The sequence below is a fragment of the Bufo bufo genome, chromosome 2 (genome assembly GCF_905171765.1).
Source record: "Bufo bufo chromosome 2, aBufBuf1.1, whole genome shotgun sequence".
In the NCBI taxonomy this organism is placed as follows: Eukaryota; Metazoa; Chordata; class Amphibia; order Anura; family Bufonidae; genus Bufo; species Bufo bufo.
The window spans coordinates 737,147,027-737,166,179 of record NC_053390.1 but is presented as its reverse complement, the minus strand read 5'-3'; the positions used below and the strand labels follow the sequence as shown (position 1 = coordinate 737,166,179).

The window sequence follows — 19,153 nt, the reverse complement described above, 5'->3', positions numbered from 1 at the left end:
AGAAGTGACAGGACAGAGTTTAGATTACAGGTTGAATTAACCCTTTAGGGTCAAATTGGCTTCTCAAGGAGATATATATGTTAAAGGCATCCCTTCTTCTGTCTCATTCAGTAGCTATAGAACTATTGAGAGAGATGGGTTTTTTTTTAAATACATTTACACATTTAACCCTCCATTTTAATTATATTATTTACCCCAGTGTTAAATTCACACCCCCTGGATGCTTGTTTTTTTCCTACAGCGGGGTAGATAATTACACACAGGGTTTTAACCCCTTAAGGACATAGGACGTACCGGTACGCCCTATTTCCCGAGTCCTTAAGGACACAGGACGTACCGGTACGTCCTGACTTAAAATCGGCATTCCGGCGCCGCGGGGGTTAATCGGAACGGGATGCCGGCTGAAATCATTCAGCCGGCATCCCGTAACAATGCAGGGGGGGGTCATTTGACCCCCCCGTATCGACGATCGCAGAAAACCGCAGGTCAATTCAGACCTGCGGTTTTCTGCGTTTCCGGTCCATTCGGGTGTCCTGTGACCCGATGAACCGGAAAAAGACTGCGATCGGTGGCGTAATTATACACCACCTATCGCAGTCCGAGGATTTGGAGAGGCGTTGCTGGCCCTGGTGCTGAACGCCGCTGTCCAGGGTGCTGATTGGAGCAGGGGAGAGAGGCGCGAGATTCAAACTTCCTGCGCTCCTCTCTCCCCTCCTCTTCCTGTCCAGCACCCTGACCGTGCAGCACCGTTCGGCACCAGCTCCTGCGTCCCCCTAATCGCCATCCATCACCCTCCTGCACCCATCGCCACCCAGGTAGGTTAGGGTCAGTGAGGGAGAGGCACCGTTAGGCAGGGAAAGAAGGGAAAAGTTAGAAAAAAAAAAAAAGTTCTTTTATTTCAAAACTTTTTTTGATCCATCAGACCCCAGACCCCCCCACCAGCCCCCCTTCCCCTCACCACCACTTTTTTTTTTTTTTTCTGCGTGCGCTGACTGGCCGGCACTTTTTAGCGTCCGTCCACTGTTAGCGCATCGCCCACCCCACCACCGCACCACCCCACCGACCGCTGATCAGCGTTGTACCGCTGATCAGCAAATTTGAACTTTTTTTTCCTAACACTTGCCCTTTCTTTTTTTGCCTTTTTTAGTACGTGAACACCCGTTGCCCCCACACACACGCACATATAATAAAGGTTTCCACACACGCACACTTACACGCACACACACCCATGGCCCGCCGGATGTTCTCGGCCGAGGAGGCATACGCCCAGATTGCCTCCGACTCTGAGAGCCCCAGTGAGGATGAGGATGACCCCACGTTCCTTTTGTCATCCGCATCCTCCTCATCATCATCGGATGATGATGAGCCACCGAGGCGGCGGAGACGCCGCCAGGCGGAGCCAGGGGCCCCACATGCTAGGGATCCTGTGGCCCACCCTAGTACGAGCCGCCCTGGGGTTCGTACTGGTTTCCCGGCCCACCAAATAAGTCCACCGGAGCCCCCTGCCGATGAACTTAGTTGGTGTCCCCCAGTGGACTTTGAGCCTGAGATTCCGGATTTTGCTGGCAATCCTGGAATCCAGATTCCCACAGTGGGGTTTACTGAAATTGACTATTTTAGTTTTTTTTTCAGTAACCCACTGGTGAATCTGATGGTGGAGCAGACGAATCTGTACGCCCAACAGTTCGTCGCTCAAAACCCAGGCTCATTTTTGGCTAGACCCGGTGGCTGGACGCCGGTCAGTGCAGCCGAGATGAGGACATTTTGGGGCCTCGTGCTGCATATGGGTCTAGTCCAAAAACCCAGTGTCAGGCAATACTGGAGTGGGGACGTCCTATACCAGACCCCACTGTACAGTATGGTCATGACACGCTCCCGGTTTGAGGCCGTCCGGAAATGTCTGCATTATTCCGATAATGCAGCATGTCCACCCCGAGGTGATCCTGCCTATGACCGGCTGTATAAGATACGGCCGGTCATCGATCACTTTGGGGCCAAATTCATGGAGGCCTACGTACCTGGAAGGGAGGTCGCGGTTGATGAGTCTCTCGTTGCGTTCAAGGGGAGACTCAGTTTCCGCCAATACATTCCCACAAAGCGGGCGAGGTATGGCGTGAAGCTATACAAAATTTGTGAGAGTACCTCAGGGTACACTTACAAATTTCGTGTGTACGAGGGGCGAGATTCCCGTATTCAACCCCCAGAATGTCCCCCCACTCTGGGTGTTACCGGGAAACTCGTGTGGGACCTTATGTACCCACTGCTGGATAACGGTTACCACTTGTACGTGGACAACTTTTATACCAGTATCCCCTTGTTCAGGTCCCTTGCCGCCAGATCCACGTTCGCTTGTGGGACCGTGCGGAAAAATCAACGCGGCCTCCCTGCCTACCCCCTCCAGGTACCTATCCCCAGGGGTGAGACCCGTGCCCTTACCAGTGGAAACCTGTTGCTGGTCAGGTATAAGGACAAGAGGGATGTCCTTATGCTGTCCACAATCCACAGTAACAGCACCACCCCAGTCCCTGTGCGAGGTACCGCGGCAACGGTCCTCAAGCCCGATTGTATCGTCGACTACAATCGGTATATGGGAGGAGTTGATCTCTCTGATCAAGTCCTCAAGCCATATAACGCCATGCGCAAAACCCGGGCATGGTACAAAAAAGTTGCGGTCTACTTGGTACAGGTTGCCATGTACAACTCTTTTGTACTATCCCGAAGCGCTGGCAGCACAGGGACATTCCTCCAATTCTATGAGGCAGTCCTCAAGGCCCTGATCTTTTCGGACCGGGAAAGAGCAGGCCGGAGTACCTTGGGAATTGGAGGCGCCCGGATCGTCCCTGGCCAACACTTTCCAGGTGTGGTCCCCCATACTGGAAAGAAGGGACGAACCCAAAAAAAGTGCAGAGTGTGTCACAAGAGGGGGATACGGAAGGACACCACCACTCAGTGTGACACGTGCCCCGATCATCCGGGCCTCTGCATTATCGATTGCTTCAGGGAGTATCACACTTCCATGGAGTACTAAATTTTTATAATCCCCAACAGTCCACTAGAGAACATAAAAAACTATGGCTCTCAGACTTTGGAGACACGGAAACATTTTTTTTTTCCCAAAAAAATATTAGTTTTAGTGCAGGCATCCTCAAACTGCGGCCCTCCAGATGTTGTAAAACTATAACTCCCAGCATGCCCAGACAACCTACAGCCATCAGCAGGGCATGGTGGGAATTGTAGTTTTACAACATCTGGAGGGCCGCAGTTTTTAGGATGCCTGCTTAGTGTCTCCAAAGTCTGAGAGCCATACATATTGGGCATCGTCGCGTGCGTAAAAGTCGTCGCTATAAAAATAACTTTTGCCCAAACGCCTCGGATGAACGGTGTTAAAAATATAAAATAAAAACGGTGCCAAAACACCCATTTTTGGGCAAAATTTCCATTTGAATCCTTTTTGCCGGTAATAAAGCTAGGGTTAACAGCCAAACAAAACTCAATATTTATGGCCCTGATTCTGTAGTTTGCAGAAACACCCCATATGTGGTCGTAAATGGTTATATAGCCGCACGGCAGGGCATAGAACGAAGGGAACTCCATATGGTTTCTGGAAGGCAGATTTTGATGGACAGTTTTTTTTTTGACACCATGTCCCATTAGAAGCCCCCCCTGATGTAGCCTAGACTAGAAACTCCAAAAAAGTGACCCCATCTAAGAAACTACACCCCTCAAGGTATTCAAAAGTTACTTTACAAACTACGTTAACCCTTTAGGTGTTCCACAAAACTAAATAGCGAATGTAGAAACAATTTTAGAATTTAATTTTTTTGTTACATTGCCTCAAAAAGAGTAATATAGAGCAACCAAAAATCATATTTACCCCTAAAATAGTCCCAAAACAACAACCACCTTATCCCATAGTTTCCTAGATGGGGTCACTTTTATGGAGTTTCTACTCTAGGGGTGCATCAGGGGGCTTGAAAGGGTACATGGTGTCAATAAACCAGTCCAGCAAAATCTGCCTTCCAAAAACCATATGACATTCCCCTTCTTCTATGTCCTGCCGTTTAGCCAAACAGTAGTTTACGACCACATATGGGGTGTTTTTGCAAACTACAGAATCAGGGCAACCCATTTTGAGTGTTGTTTGGCAGTTAACCCTTGTTTTACTCCTGGAAAAAATGTATTATATTGGAAACTTTTCCAAAAAATAGAAATTTCAAAATTGTTTCTCCATCTGCCATTAACTCTTGTGGAACACCTAAAGGGTTAACAAAGTTTGTAAACCCAGTTTTGAATACCTTGAGGGGTGTACTTTCTTAGATGGAGTCACTTTTTTGAAATTTCTATTCTAGGGGTGCAACAGGGGGCTTCAAATGGGACATGGTATAAACAAAACCAGTCCTGCCAAATCTGCCTTCCAAAACCCATATGGCGTTCCCCTCCTTCTATGTGCTACCGTTCGGCCAAACAGTAGTTTACGACCACATATGGGGTGTTTTTGCAAACTACAGAATCAGGGCAACCCATTTTGAGTGTTGTTTGGCAGTTAACCCTTGTTTTACTCCTGGAAAAAATTGATTATATTGGAAACTTTTCCAAAAAATAGAAATTTCAAAATTGTTTCTCCATCTGCCATTAACTCTTGTGGAACACCTAAAGGGTTAACAAAGTTTGTAAACCCAGTTTTGAATACCTTGAGGGGTGTACTTTCTTAGATGGAGTCACTTTTTTGAAATTTCTATTCTAGGGGTGCAACAGGGGGCTTCAAATGGGACATGGTATAAACAAAACCAGTCCTGCCAAATCTGCCTTCCAAAACCCATATGGCGTTCCCCTCCTTCTATGTGCTACCGTTCGGCCAAACAGTAGTTTACGACCACATATGGGGTGTTTTTGCAAACTACAGAATCAGGGCAACCCATTTTGAGTGTTGTTTGGCAGTTAACCCTTGTTTTACTCCTGGAAAAAATTGATTATATTGGAAACTTTTCCAAAAAATAGAAATTTCAAAATTGTTTCTCCATCTGCCATTAACTCTTGTGGAACACCTAAAGGGTTAACAAAGTTTGTAAACCCAGTTTTGAATACCTTGAGGGGTGTACTTTCTTAGATGGAGTCACTTTTTTGAAATTTCTATTCTAGGGGTGCAACAGGGGGCTTCAAATGGGACATGGTATAAACAAAACCAGTCCTGCCAAATCTGCCTTCCAAAACCCATATGGCGTTCCCCTCCTTCTATGTGCTACCGTTCGGCCAAACAGTAGTTTACGACCACATATGGGGTGTTTTTGCAAACTACAGATTCAGGGCAACCCATTTTGAGTGTTGTTTCGCAGTTAACCCTTGTTTTACTCCTGGAAAAAATGTATTATATTGGAAACTTTTCCAAAAAATAGAAATTTCAAAATTGTTTCTCCATCTGCCATTAACTCTTGTGGAACACCTAAAGGGTTAACAAAGTTTGTAAACCCAGTTTTGAATACCTTGAGGGGTGTACTTTCTTAGATGGAGTCACTTTTTTGAAATTTCTATTCTAGGGGTGCAACAGGGGGCTTCAAATGGGACATGGTATAAACAAAACCAGTCCTGCCAAATCTGCCTTCCAAAACCCATATGGTGTTCCCCTCCTTCTATGTGCTACCGTTCGGCCAAACAGTAGTTTACGACCACATATGGGGTGTTTTTGCAAACTACAGAATCAGGGCAACCCATTTTGAGTGTTGTTTGGCAGTTAACCCTTGTTTTACTCCTGGAAAAAATTGATTATATTGGAAAATTTTCCAAAAAATAGAAATTTCAAAATTGTTTCTCCATCTGCCATTAACTCTTGTGGAAGACCTAAAGGGTTAATAAAGTTTGAAAAAACAGTTTTGAATACCTTGAGGGGTGTAGTTTCTAGAATGGGGTCATTTTTGGGAGGTTTCTATTATCTAAGCCTCACAAAGTGACTTCAAACCTGAACTGGTCCATAAAAAGTGGGATTTTGAAGATTTCTGAAAATTTCAAAATTTGCTTCTAAACTTCTAAGCCTTGTAACATCCCCAAAAAATAAAATATCATTCCCAAAACAATTCAAACATGAAGTAGACATATGGGGAATGTAAAATCATCATAATTTTTGGGGGTATTACTATGTATTACAGAAGTAGAGAAACTGAAAGTTTGAAATTTGCTAATTTTTCAAAATTTTTGGTAAAAATTGTATTTTTTTATGCAAAAAAATTAAATTTTTTGACCCAATTTTAGCAGTGACATGAAGTACAATATGTGACGAAAAAACAATCTCAGAACGGCCTGGGTAAGTCAAAGCGTTTTAAAGTTATGAGCACTTAAAGTGACACTGGTCAGATTTCCAAAAAATGGCCTGGTCCTTAAGGTGAAAATGAGCCCGGTCCTTAAGGGGTTAAAGAATAAACTTCCTGACTCAGACCAAGAGCCGAATCAGCAAGTGAATGGAAGCATCCGCGCATGCGCATTGCGCAACCTAAGCTTCGGTTCACTTGCTTCTTGTCAGCTCAGCGAATGAACCGATTCATGTGAAAGATCCGAACTTCCCATCTCTAGTTTACTCGCAGTAAACCTTTCCGGCAACCTGTAGCAGTGTCCCCTTCTCCGCGCGTGCCCACAGTGCAAGAAGAAGCCGATGCCAGCAGTCCGCAACGGCGCATCAGGCGGAGCCTGTGCGCATGCGCGGGATCTCAAAGCGGGAGGAGGGGGAGGGAGGGAGAGGCGGCACTGAGGAGTAGAAGTCGGCGCTGGGCACGAACGGTGATGCGTGCGGCCGGGCACCATGCATCCACAGACCTCCCCTGCTTGGGCACCTTAATTTAATGATTGATAGGTTAGTAAAACCTGTTTTTCCGCAGAATAAAGCCACAAATAGCTTTTATAATGCCACCTTAGAAATCAGAATGCTGTCCTGGACATGAGCAGATGTTTAGCTCACGGGGCTTATAGGTGATGACAGAATCCCTTTAATCATATACATAAATAGGATAATTTGGGGCAGGGTAATGAGCCCAGTCCTCCACACCATAGAGCACAGTGTGCAGATACTGCATATGTCTGGAAAATGTAATAAAAAGTTTGTGAAAGAAAAAAAAAAAGAAAACATCCCTGAAATGAGTTTTTGCAGGTTGGGATGTCTGTATATATATTTTTTTTTTATTTACTTTTTTTATTAAGTTATTATTATTATTTTTTTTCTTCTATTAAGTCCCCTTAGACAATTGTAGTCTATAGGAGATGCGCTATGCTCACGTAGAGCCTATTAGTAACATATTGCTGTGGTAGCCTCAGGCCTTCCTAAGTCTCGAGGCTACAACAGGAAACAAATGGCTCCCTCGATTTCAGCTTAGGGGTGCTGTTTGGGCAAAAAAAAAAGCTGCTCAGATGCACAGACATTAGCTCTGGGTGTCTACTGGGTAAAACAGCAGGCAACCAGCGGCTACGGCGCCTGGTACACTCTGAAGTGGACACCATCTTTAAAGAGCCGACAGGGGTGAATATTGGGAATGGGTTAAACGAAAGGAGTATACATAAGAGATTTAAAGGGAGTCTGTCATCAGGAGCAGCGCTCCACATAGGCTATGCTCACCTGAAAAGAATGCTGACTTCTATTCTAAGCTGTAGAAATAAAAGTCTGAAGAGGGAATTTTTGCTCCTTGGAAAATGGAGATTTATGTATATCTCCGTTTTCCACCCCTTCTATTCTATTCCTAGCATGTTGCCCTTGTTTCCCATACAACCCGATTATTCTGTATATAATTACACCTCTTCCAGTCCTTCATATACCCCAGGAGCAACACACAACCCTCGCAGATACTTTATATATAAAAATAGTTTACTGATAACATAGAGATGACAAAGCAATGGACAATATACATAGAGATACAGATAACACAATACATAGAGGACACCACCACACACAGCTGCCTCCGTTCCTGCGCACCCTGGATGCTAAGCAAATGTGGCTAATAATGTGTATGTATATACAGTATATCCAGAGTCCACCAGTATACAGTCTACTGGATCTACTCTTCACCTCCAGTACCTGACCATTAGTACATGTACATATAGAGACTCCTGCAAATATCTATATGTACACATATACAGTCTACCGGGATATTCTACTTCTATACATACCCACATACGCACACATATAACTTAGCTTGCTCCTGAAATGCTGTTCATCCATAGGTGTCCAGGAAGAGAAGAGAAAGCCCCACTCCCAACTTTCACCTATATGTTGCTGTGTCCCAGCCCCCCACCATAGACTCCACCCTGTGACCACCCAAATATCTTCCCCCATCTCTTGGTCAAGAGGATGTTGTTCAACTGCTTTCACAATGTGCCCTTCCTGCCTTAGATATGCTAACAAGGGACACACCGCTACTGGCCATACTGAATGGGTGAATACCACTGGCTCCAATTATTAGGCACATTTGTGTGGTCATCAGGATGAGGTTCTGGCTGAAAGCCATATTTCCCTTAACAAAGTCCTACATTTTATGCAAACCAGTAGCTCCTCACGCTGTATTTGTGCCTCCATTTGTGATTTTTCATTTCTCTCGCTACTTTTCAAAATTGGTACAAAATGTGGGGAGGTGGTGGGAGCGTCCATGGCCCAACTTATTTACTATAATTTACATCAGAAACAGTCAGAGCTGGTGTAGATTTGAATTTCTGATGCATCGACTGGCTGGAGATGCACCACATTTAGTAATCGGCCCGTGGCTTTTAAATTTGGCTCATTCTACACCAATGGACTTAAAGGGGTTGCCTTATGTTGATGACCTGTCCTCAGGATAGGTCATCAATAGCTTATCGTGGGGGTCCACGTCCCAGCACCTCCACTTATCAGCTGTTTGAAGAGAAGGGGGCGCTCCACGCAAGCGCCACTTCCTTTTCACTACACTTTGCGTCGTCTCCTCTGGAACGGTGGTGTAATGTAATGACAAGCACTCGCTCCATTCACTGCACTGCCGAGTCGACAGGTAGTGTAATGAAGAGTAAGTGGCACTCGCATGGAGCGCCCCCTCCTCCTCGTAAAAACAGCTGATCGGCGGGGGTGTCAGGTGTCGGTTCTCCACTGATCTGACAATAGGTCATCAATATATATGGCAGGACAACCCCTTTAACACTGACTGGCATTTGTAACGCTGGTCTTGGTACATCTGCCCCATACTGTATTATGAATGTAATTGAGAAAAATATATGCTATAAATGATAACTGTTTTTTGTTTTTTTTGTAGCAATTCCTGATGGCGAATAAACTCGACACGGCGATGTGGCTGTCGCGATGGTTCACGGTTTACTGTTCAGCATTATTTATTCTTCCTATTTTAGGGTAGGTTCCTCTTATTTTATGTAGAGTGTTCTCAGACTAGATTTGGAGGAACATATTGTTCATTATTCTACGGTGAACCTATGTAAGTGATTGCATATACCGCTCTATCCGTTATTAGAATCCCTCTGTATAAGCTGGAGGGAAACGATAGTAGGACAAGATGGTTCCCAGGAAGTCCAATTACTCAACATTGCCCTCTGAGCCTATCAGTCTACATTCATAGGGGCCATAGAAGTCTATGCATCTACATCTGGAGCAGCACTACCTACGTTGTACCATTTTTCGGATAGTTTTTTCCATGTGTCCAGATATGCTCGCTTCCTTATTGCAATAGATTAAACAGCGTGAATTAAAGGGGTATTCCGGTTGTTAGGGGGTAACGTCTATCTCCTACCCCTATTAGATGGCGTACCACATGCAGTCCCCTGAAATTAACACAGCAGCTGGTCGGGCATGCATTCGGCCACTCCGTTAATTTCTATGGGAATTCTGGAGATAGTGGAGCTCTGTATGGAACTCCTAGATATAAATGGAATGGCCACACGCATGTGCAATCGGGTGCTCCGTTCATTTCAGGGGGGCTGCATGGGGTACGGGGCCCCCCGGTTTCGTGATCGATGGAGGTCCTATTGCTGATCTGATAGTTGCAGGATAGGGGATAACTTCTAACAACCGGAATAAGCATTAAAATGTAGTAAGGATTTGCCCGTGTCACCTTTAATTGTGCGTTTCTTTTTTACTCCACAGCTTACATGAAGCTGCCAGTTTTTATCAGCGTGCCTTGCTGGCCAATGCCCTCACCAGTGCCCTGCGGTTACACCAGAGGTTGCCACACTTCCAGCTGAGTCGGGCATTTTTGAGCCAGGCTCTGTTAGAGGACAGCTGCCACTACCTATTGTATTCACTCATCTTCGTCAATTCCTACCCTGTCACCAGTATCCTTTTCTAGGAGCGGTCTACTATGGTTAGATAGAAAAGTGTCAAATAAGGGCTCATTCAGACGGCCGTATGCTGTCCGCAAAAATGCGGATCCGTTTTTTTGCAGACAGTTCAGCATGTCCGCAAAAAAGTGGATTGCATTCAGTTTTTTTGCTGATCCATAGACTTCAACAGGGCCATGTCCTGATTTTCACTGAGAAGTATTGGACATGTTTCATTTTTTGGCTGAGCCTTGCAATGGAAGAAACGGGCCCCATAGAAGTGAATGGGACAGCATCTAATCTGCAAAAAAACAGATCCGCATTTTTGCGGACAGCATACGGCTGTCTGAATGAGCCCTAAGAAAGAGATGTCACAACATCTGAACATTGTGAATAAGGGGTGTGAAAATATAGGCCTTAAAGGGGGTTTTCCTGGCTCCTTATATTGATGACCCTCAGGATAGGTCATTAATATCTCATTGATGAGCCGATAGGTGGGGGTGCAGGGTGTTAGACCCTCTTCAATGAGACTGATCACCATCAGGCTATTTAATATATCAGGAGCCTGGAAATCCCCTTTAAAGGGGTATTACTACCTTAGACACTTATCGTAGATCCACAGGACATGCCACGAATGTCTGATAAGTGTAGGTTCCAGAGGTGGGATCCACATCTAACTCCAGAGTGTTTTCTTTACTCCTTTTATTTAACTGCTTGACTGTGTCGAATAGTCACTGCCTCACCTGTCTGGACAGATTTTGGGGACTCTATGCTAGAGATTGCAGGCCCTAGCCCCCCGGACCAGCAGTATGGTGTCTCCCAACTCCCATCTTGTCTGATGAAGCAGTCATTAGTCGACACAAGAAAACCGCCTAGTACGTTGGAGATAAGTGCGGGTCTACGTATCTGTCAGACTCCATGTGCTGGCTGTCTTTTTGGGACCCATAGAAATGAATGGGTCTATGTGCAATACGCAAAAAATGCAAATCGCACATGGATGCAAAATACAGTTGTGTGCATGAGGCCTTATATTTCTTTAGATCATAACAAGGTCATTTTGTCAACCCACATGAGACTGGCGATGGTAATTGACCATATATGAGAGGGGTATGTGAAACTGTTATATGGTCTATGTGGGGGACAGTGCTTTCCCCACTTCAAACCCCCAAATAATCAATTAAAGGGGTTCTCCTGGCTCTCTTATACGGATGACCTATCCTCAGCATAGATCATCAATATCAGATCGCGCGGGGTCCGGCACCCCACCTCTCAGCAGTATGAAGGGAAGGCGCACGCAGGGTGCATGTGACGTCTCTCTTCCTGCTCACTGCTGCTTTGCAATAGACAGCAGCAGCAGCAAGCAGGAAGAGAGGTGGGAGATAGCATGTGCACACTGCGCGCACCTTCCCTTCATAGAGCTGATTGGTGGGAGTGTCGGACCCCTGCCGATTTGATAGTGATGACCTATCCTGAACCCCTTTAAATCATTACATCTCCGTGTGTAAGGCAGTGACATTTGAAATAGAAATGATTTGTCTTCCTTAATCTGGTTCTCAGTGAGCATATTCCCTGTTTTGCTGTTTTCATTGCTTCATGCGTCGACATACACGAAGAAGGTCCTGGATGTAAGTATTCTGTCTGTAGCATTACTATGGTTTGTCCTCCCCAGTCATGACCGTTGATGTCTATGATATAAAGACATGTCCTGTTGATCACAGGGTATTCTAAATGATGAAAAGCAACTATTGTCCAAGTGTACTGTGGTGGTAAGGCACGGGAGCGGATTGACCATAGACCCTACAGTAGGGGTGCATGCGGCCCCCAGAGCCATGGTTTGCGGCCCCCGTCCTGCTGGGCAGAAACACAGCTCATGCGATCAGCTGTGTTTCTGCCCGGAGCCGCAAAATTGCAGGGTTACAGCTCCTGCTCCCGCACTGTAGCAGGAGCAGGACGGGTCCCTGGCTGTCAGAAACAGCGGGGGAGCCGATGAGAAGGCAGAAGCAGTGTATCAGCGCTTCTGCCTTCTCCTCACACAGGTGAGCAGCGCGTTGTGCAGTTTAGACCCGGCGATCACGTGATTGCTGGGTGTCAGGGGCAGAGGACTGCAGAGCCTCAGCAGGCTGGTTTTCCCTGTAACTGGGGATCCTTTGGATGCTCCAGTTACAGTGCAAAAAAAAAGTATCTTATGGACCTTTTGGGGACAAATAATGTGAATGAAAAAAAAATATATATAATATATATATATGTGTAAAAAAAAAACCCATTAAAAACACAATAAAAAAATACAAATAAAAGGGAAAAAAATGCAAAATAAAACTGTGTCCCCTAGAGTTCTTTTAAAGACCTCTTGGGGGACGTACAGTGCTGCAAAAATATATTTAAAAAAAAACGCATTTTTGCAAAAAGATTAATAAATATTTAGAAATAAATAAATTACAAGTAAAAGAAAACTATAAAAAGGAAAGTGCAAAATAAAATTGTTTACTGTCATATTATGTGGCAAAAATATATTTTAAAAATAAATAATAAAGTGATGATAAAAAAAATACAAAATAAATAAAATACAAATAAAAGGTAAAAAATGAAAATGTGCAAAATAAGTCAGTGTCCCCCAAAGGTCTTTTTGTAGCAGAAATATATTAAAAAAAATAAGTTATGAAAAAATGTTAAAATACATAAAAGAAAAAAACACCCACATAGTTTGCATATTTAAATAATGAGCTATAGTTTGAATAAACATGACTTAAAAAAAAAAAAATGTACAATTTCCTCCTAATCAAAATAAAAAAATATATAAAAGCCCTGTGTTATGTAATAAAAGGCTGCAAAAGTTATTTTGGTAGTCCAAAAAAAAACAAAAAACTTACAAGTGTGTGAACCATGTGTGCTATATCACAAAAAAATGACTGTCATTAACCGCTTAACGCCCAGCGCCGTACATGTACGGCTTGCTGATCGGGCGGGTGCAGGAGCGGCAGGGGTCCGGCAGTCACCTTAGGCATCGTGGCTGCCTTCCGGGAGAGCCTGTGAGATCCAGCCCCCTGGATCTCACAGGCAAACAGGCTGTAAGTGTATTACAGTCTGTAATACACTTACAGCCAATGCATCACAATACAGAAGTATTGTGATGCATTGTAAAGGGGATCAGACCCCCAAAAGTTGAAGTCCCAGAGTAGGACAAAAAATAAAGTGTAAAAAAATAAAGTTTTACGGAAAATAATTAAAAGTTTCAAGTAAAAAAAAAAAAAGTCATCCTTTTCCCAAAATAAAGTAAAAAAAAACTAGGGAAAAAAATTAAAGTAGACTTATTAAGTAACGCCGCGTCCGTATCGACCGGCTCCATAAAAATATCACATGACCTAACCCCTCAGGTGAACACCGTCCAAAAAATGTAATTAAAACTGTTAAAAAAAAAACCATTTTTTTATCACCTTACACCACTAAAAGTGCAACACCAAGCGATCAAAAAGGCATATGCCCCGCAAAATAATACTAATCTAACAGTCACCTCATCCCGCAAAAAATGAGCCACTACCTAAGACAATCGTCCAAAAAATAAAAAAAAATATGCCTCTCAGACTATGGAGGCAGTAAAACATGATTATTATTTTTTTTTGTTTCAAAAATGCTTTTATTGTGTTAAATGTAAAAAAAAATAGAAAAGACACTTCTATGACATATTATGACATATTGGGTATCGCCGCTTCCGTAACAACCTGCTCTATAAAAATACCACATGACCTAACCCCTCGTGTGAACACCGTAAAAAAAAAAAAAAACTGTAAAAAAAGCCATTTTTGGTTACCATACATCACAAAAAGTGTAATAGCAAGCAATCAAAAAGTCATATGCACCCCAAAATAGTACCAATCAAACCGTCGTCTCATCCCGCAAAAATAATATCCTACCGAAGACAATCGCCCAAAAACTGAAAAAACTATGGCTCTCAGACTATGGAGACACTAAAAAAAGATTTTTTTTTTTGTTGAAAAAATTATATCATTGTGTAGAACTTACATAAATAAAAAAATTTACATATTAGCTATTGCCTCGTTCGTAAAGACCTGCTCTATAAAAATATCACATGACCTAACACCTCGGGTGAACATCGTAAAAAAAAAAAAAAAAATGGTGTAAAAAAGCTATTTTTTTTGTCACCTTACATCACAAAAAGTGTAATAGCAAGTGATCAAAAAGTCATATGTACCCTATGACTTGGCTTTCAGAATATGGAGACACTAAAAAATATTTTTTGCGGCCCCGTCGAAGTGAATGGGTCCGCATCCAAGCTACATAAAAAAGCCCCTGTTACACGGCACGATATTCAGGACAATTACTGTGAACAAGTGTTCTGGCCGGTATAATCGTGCCGCTGATCAGCCGATAAACAAGGAATCGGTCGTTTGTTGGCTGATTTGCATATTTTATCAGGATGAAAGCTGTACAATTATCTTCAGCACATCTCGCCGTGTAATCAGGAATGTGCTACCGATAATCGATAGAAGTGAATGAGGGAGGAATGACTGTGGTAGTGATCATTCCTCCCCAGTAACTTTGCATTAGCCTGTGTAATAGGCTGATGCAAACAAGCGCTGATTAACTTTGGTGTGCAGACTGATGAGGCCTGTGCCTTGCCATAAATAAGTCGCATCCTCCGGCAAAGACCAGCGTAAAACACCAGACAGATAGGGGTGGGGGGGGGGGGGGGGGGGCCCTGCGCAGTCTGATACTAGCAGTGCTGATTGGATCCATTGACCCATCTGGACCTTCACTGCAGACTGCTAGCAATTCATTCATAACTTCTAGTAGGAATAATAAAGGAAGGGCACAACCTACAGACATAAGAATAGATGCTCCAGAATTGTTATTACATGGGGAATGCAAATAGTTACTAAAACATGTTGGGAAAGGTTTCAGATCCTCGTTAACTTTATGTCTTCTGCTGGATTAGTAAATCTACCCAGTATTGTTTTGAGATTACAAACCAACAGGTTTTAGAGGTGTGGCTAGTATTAAGAGGTGGAGCTTACAAGTTGGGGTGGTTTCATAATGGCACTTAAGTCTTCTGGCAGAGGAACAGCCTGTGGGAGTTCATTGCATCCGGAATAGCCGGATACTACCTTTCCCCACCAGAGCCAGCTGGTTTCCAGCATTAGGGTCCATTCACACGTCCCCGCAAATGGGTCCGCATCCGTTCCGCAATATTGGGAACGGGTGTGGACCCATTCATTCTCAATGGGGCAGAACGGGATGCGGAGTGCACACTATGTGCTCTCCGTATCTGCATTTCCGGAGCGCGGCCCCGCAAAAAAATAGAACATGTCCTATTCTTGTCCGCAATTGCAGACAAGAATAGGCAGTTCTGTGGGGGGTGCCGGCCGGGTGTATTGCGGATCCGCAATACACTACGGACATTTTTGTCATGGATCAGCAAAAACACCGGTTGTATTATCTCTAAAATAGCCATGCCTTTAATTTTGCTGTTATTAAAGGCAGTTGTATTTTTTTATTTTATTGAAAACTGCTGTGGAGCTGCTAAAATAATAAAAAAGAACTCGCCTTACTTTAACCAGCCCCCTCCAATCCAGAGATTCTGTCCCTTCCCTGGGCTGCAGTCAGTGATATATTGTTGTGGTTGAGGTGATGACACCCTGTATACTGCTGCATCAAATCACTTGTCTCAGCTATCTCAAGCAGTACACCACTGAGTTCAGTGATTGGCTGCAGCGGTATACAGCAGCGTTGGATTGGATGGGGCTGGTTAAGGTAAGATAAGTTAAGGTAAGTTTTTTTTGTTTTTGTTTTTTACCGGCCCCACAGCCGTTTTCAGTAAAGACAATTAAGTCTGACAGCCCCTTTAATGCTCCCAAAGGGAAGTTATCGAGGCTATGATTATAGACTGGCATATTGCTGGGGCCTGCCATGTCCTGCTATTAATGCTAGGATATATAGGGAGTTCAACCTACTGGATCCTTGTAGAATCTGGAGATTCTAATTTATCACAAGTGAAACCTGAAGATTTTCGGAATGTACTTATATTTCTTTTTATTTCAGGCCAAGGGAGCAAACAGTTTGCAGTTTGTCAGGTCTCTTCTGGATAAACTGAACTCAAATCAGCAAAATATTCTGAAGTTCATCGCTTGCAATGAGATCTTTTTAATGCCAGCCACAGTCTTCATGCTGCTCAGGTATGAATTAGTAATAGGAACACAGACTTGAGATCACTACCTTAACCATTGAAGGGGTTCTCGGGAGTTAATAAATCAAATAAAAATTAATTAATTTTACTTTATTGTAAACACAGGGAACAGTCATCAGGGCAAATAAAATGGCTGCCGTCCTATTAGCACATACAAATCCCGTCCTAATAACACACAGGATGCTTACTTCAGAGCAGTGAGCTTATGAACTGTCTCAGCTCTCCTCACTGCTCTGGCTGTCCTGAATTATGGTCCTACATCCAGCTACCTTAGCTCTGTGTATAGGAATGGAGCGACGTGAGAGGACCTAAAAGGCTGTGGTAATGTAGCAGACTGCATACAAGTGCCGCTGCTCATTTGCCACATCCTCCACCCGTCTGTCCTCTCTCAATTTTAACTTTTTACTTCGCTCAGTTCCTACACAAACAAGTGAAGATGTTATCATTTGTGACAGGCAGAGAGGAGAGCTGAGACAGCGCTTTATCTCACTCCTCTGAAGTTGCCCATTCTGCTGTGTGATTAGGACAGGCTTTGTTTCTGCTAATAAGCCAGGGCCATTTTATTCTCCCTGATTATTACCCCCCTAGAGAAAACGAGCCATTATAAAAAATGCTATTTGGGAATGTGTTTATAATAAAGTAATATTTGGAGCCTTATTGTTTGAGACTGAATTCTAATTACCCATGTATATGTATTTTACAGTGGTCAGGGAAGCTTGTTGCAGCCTTTTATTTACTACAGATTCCTGACACTGCGCTATTCCTCCAGAAGAAATCCCTACTGCCGGTAAGTATCCGAAATTTTCCTGCTTTTTACCTTAGACTACGTTCACAGTAGAATTGTGAATCCAGTAGCCTGATGCGATGGGCTGTTCTGGCATAAATGCAGCTGTGTTTGTCCAGCCGAAACACGGCTGGATCCAATTCTAGTTAGTGGGGGTCTGTCTATACATAATGCCAGATACGGTGAGATCTGGTTGCTTGATTCTAAGCCTCTTCAGGATACTGGAATTCAAACGTAACTGTGAATGGGCCTCAACTTTCTGTTTCCTATAATGTAAATGGCTTTCATTTTGATGCAGTTTGGTGGTCTCAATTGACTGTCCGGACATAAACAATCAGCTTTCCCCTGGACAAGCACAGCACTATGTCCAAGTGACCTGACGCCCTGGGGGGATTAACCAGATGAACCCTGACTATATGTGCGCTCCCGTCCCTGTGTCTCTACTGTGCATGCTCCATATCCAAGGACTGGGACATGCGCAGTAGAAATTTACATGTCGCTGTTGTCCATTGTGCATCCAGGACGCTCTATCGATGCATGTGCCGTGTTAGATTTGTTCTATGTGGCCTACTGCTCGTGCACCGATACATTGTCCTAGACGCACAGTGGAGGAAAAAATTGGTGCAGTTATGTATGTGAAAAGTGTTTTTCTGTACAATAGCCCATTGTACAACCTGGCTCTAACCAGGCATAGGCTGACTAATGTTTTCTTGTATAATATGTTGGCACGACATGCCCCAGTGTGTCCTGTAGGCCTGGGTTACAGCCTCTGCTGCCATGTAGTCCTTGCCACTTGTAGTCGAGATTTTATTTGAACAGTAGTATACAATTTCCGTGAAATGAAGAGTGCAGTCTGCTGATACAAAGTATATTTAATCCCCCATTTACCAGGACTTTGTTCACCGAGCTGAGGATTATCCTGGAGCACCTTATAATGAAACCAGCATGTCCAGACTTTGTCAGAAGACTGTGCCTCAGCAGCATTGCCTTTATAAGCCGGCTGGCACCAACCGTCGCATAAGTTATTCTAAATTAAATTATACAATATGTATGTAAATGAGCATTAGCAGCTGGTATTTCTGCTCTCTGTATGATATCCAGATGGTTTACAATGATGATGGCATCCACACAGATCCATGCAAACAACGCTGAATTCTCTTCTGCCTTTTTATACATCACTTGTTACAATTTCTTAGCGTGATCCCTGTGACGTGTTCCCCTTAGGCGAATGTAAGACTGATTGCTACACCGTGAACCCACTTTGTACATACTAATAGAAGTACTGTCGGGAATCTCCTCTCCTGGTCGCCTTAGAAAGCTGCAGCATGGGGTTTTTAATATGTAAGCTGCAGAAAATGCACAAAGTTTGTCTGAGAACAAACTTATTTGTAAGAGAAAATGCAGTGACCTGTAAATGTCGTAGAATCAGTTTTCCGGGAACGTAGTAAAATGAACGTTGTACAAATTAAAGAAATATTACTTTATGGTTCTGAGGTCTTTCTTAATGATTATATAATCTCGTTTGTAGGAAGATTACTATCGAAATGTACATAGGATATACAGTACTCATTTACACCGTGATTTTAGAGCATTTTTGAGGTTCGTAGGTCCTAGAAATGTCCAACCATTCCCCCTTCCCCAAAGTGTACACCTTCAAAAGATGCAATAAACTTCAGAACTGAACCAATACAACTGTATACAGGTGTGTAGTATATTGAATGTCCTGTACCTCCAGTGGGAAAATAGCTTTTTAGACACACTCTTTATTTATTTTTTATTTTTATTTTTTATTATATTTTTTTATTATTATTATTTTTTTATCCTTCTGTTCTTCCTTTTTGCCACCAATCTCATGTAGTCTCGGTACCACATGAGCAGACGGGGCCAGTACTCTCTGAATGTAG

General features: G+C 43.5%; 1 protein-coding gene across 1 annotated transcript in view; it reads left to right on the top strand.

Annotated features, from left to right (window-relative positions):
- The window catches only part of TMEM33 (transmembrane protein 33), a 34,869-nt gene extending 15,933 nt beyond the window's left edge, over positions 1-18,936 (top strand). The window contains exons 3-8 of the mRNA XM_040418929.1: positions 9,252-9,346; positions 10,094-10,281; positions 11,824-11,891; positions 16,321-16,454; positions 17,169-17,252; positions 18,141-18,936. Of these exons, the coding sequence (XP_040274863.1) occupies positions 9,252-9,346; positions 10,094-10,281; positions 11,824-11,891; positions 16,321-16,454; positions 17,169-17,252; positions 18,141-18,270 (699 nt within the window). The 3' untranslated portion in view covers positions 18,271-18,936. The remainder of the gene's footprint in view (positions 1-9,251; positions 9,347-10,093; positions 10,282-11,823; positions 11,892-16,320; positions 16,455-17,168; positions 17,253-18,140) is intronic.
- Positions 18,937-19,153: the final 217 nt, after the last annotated feature.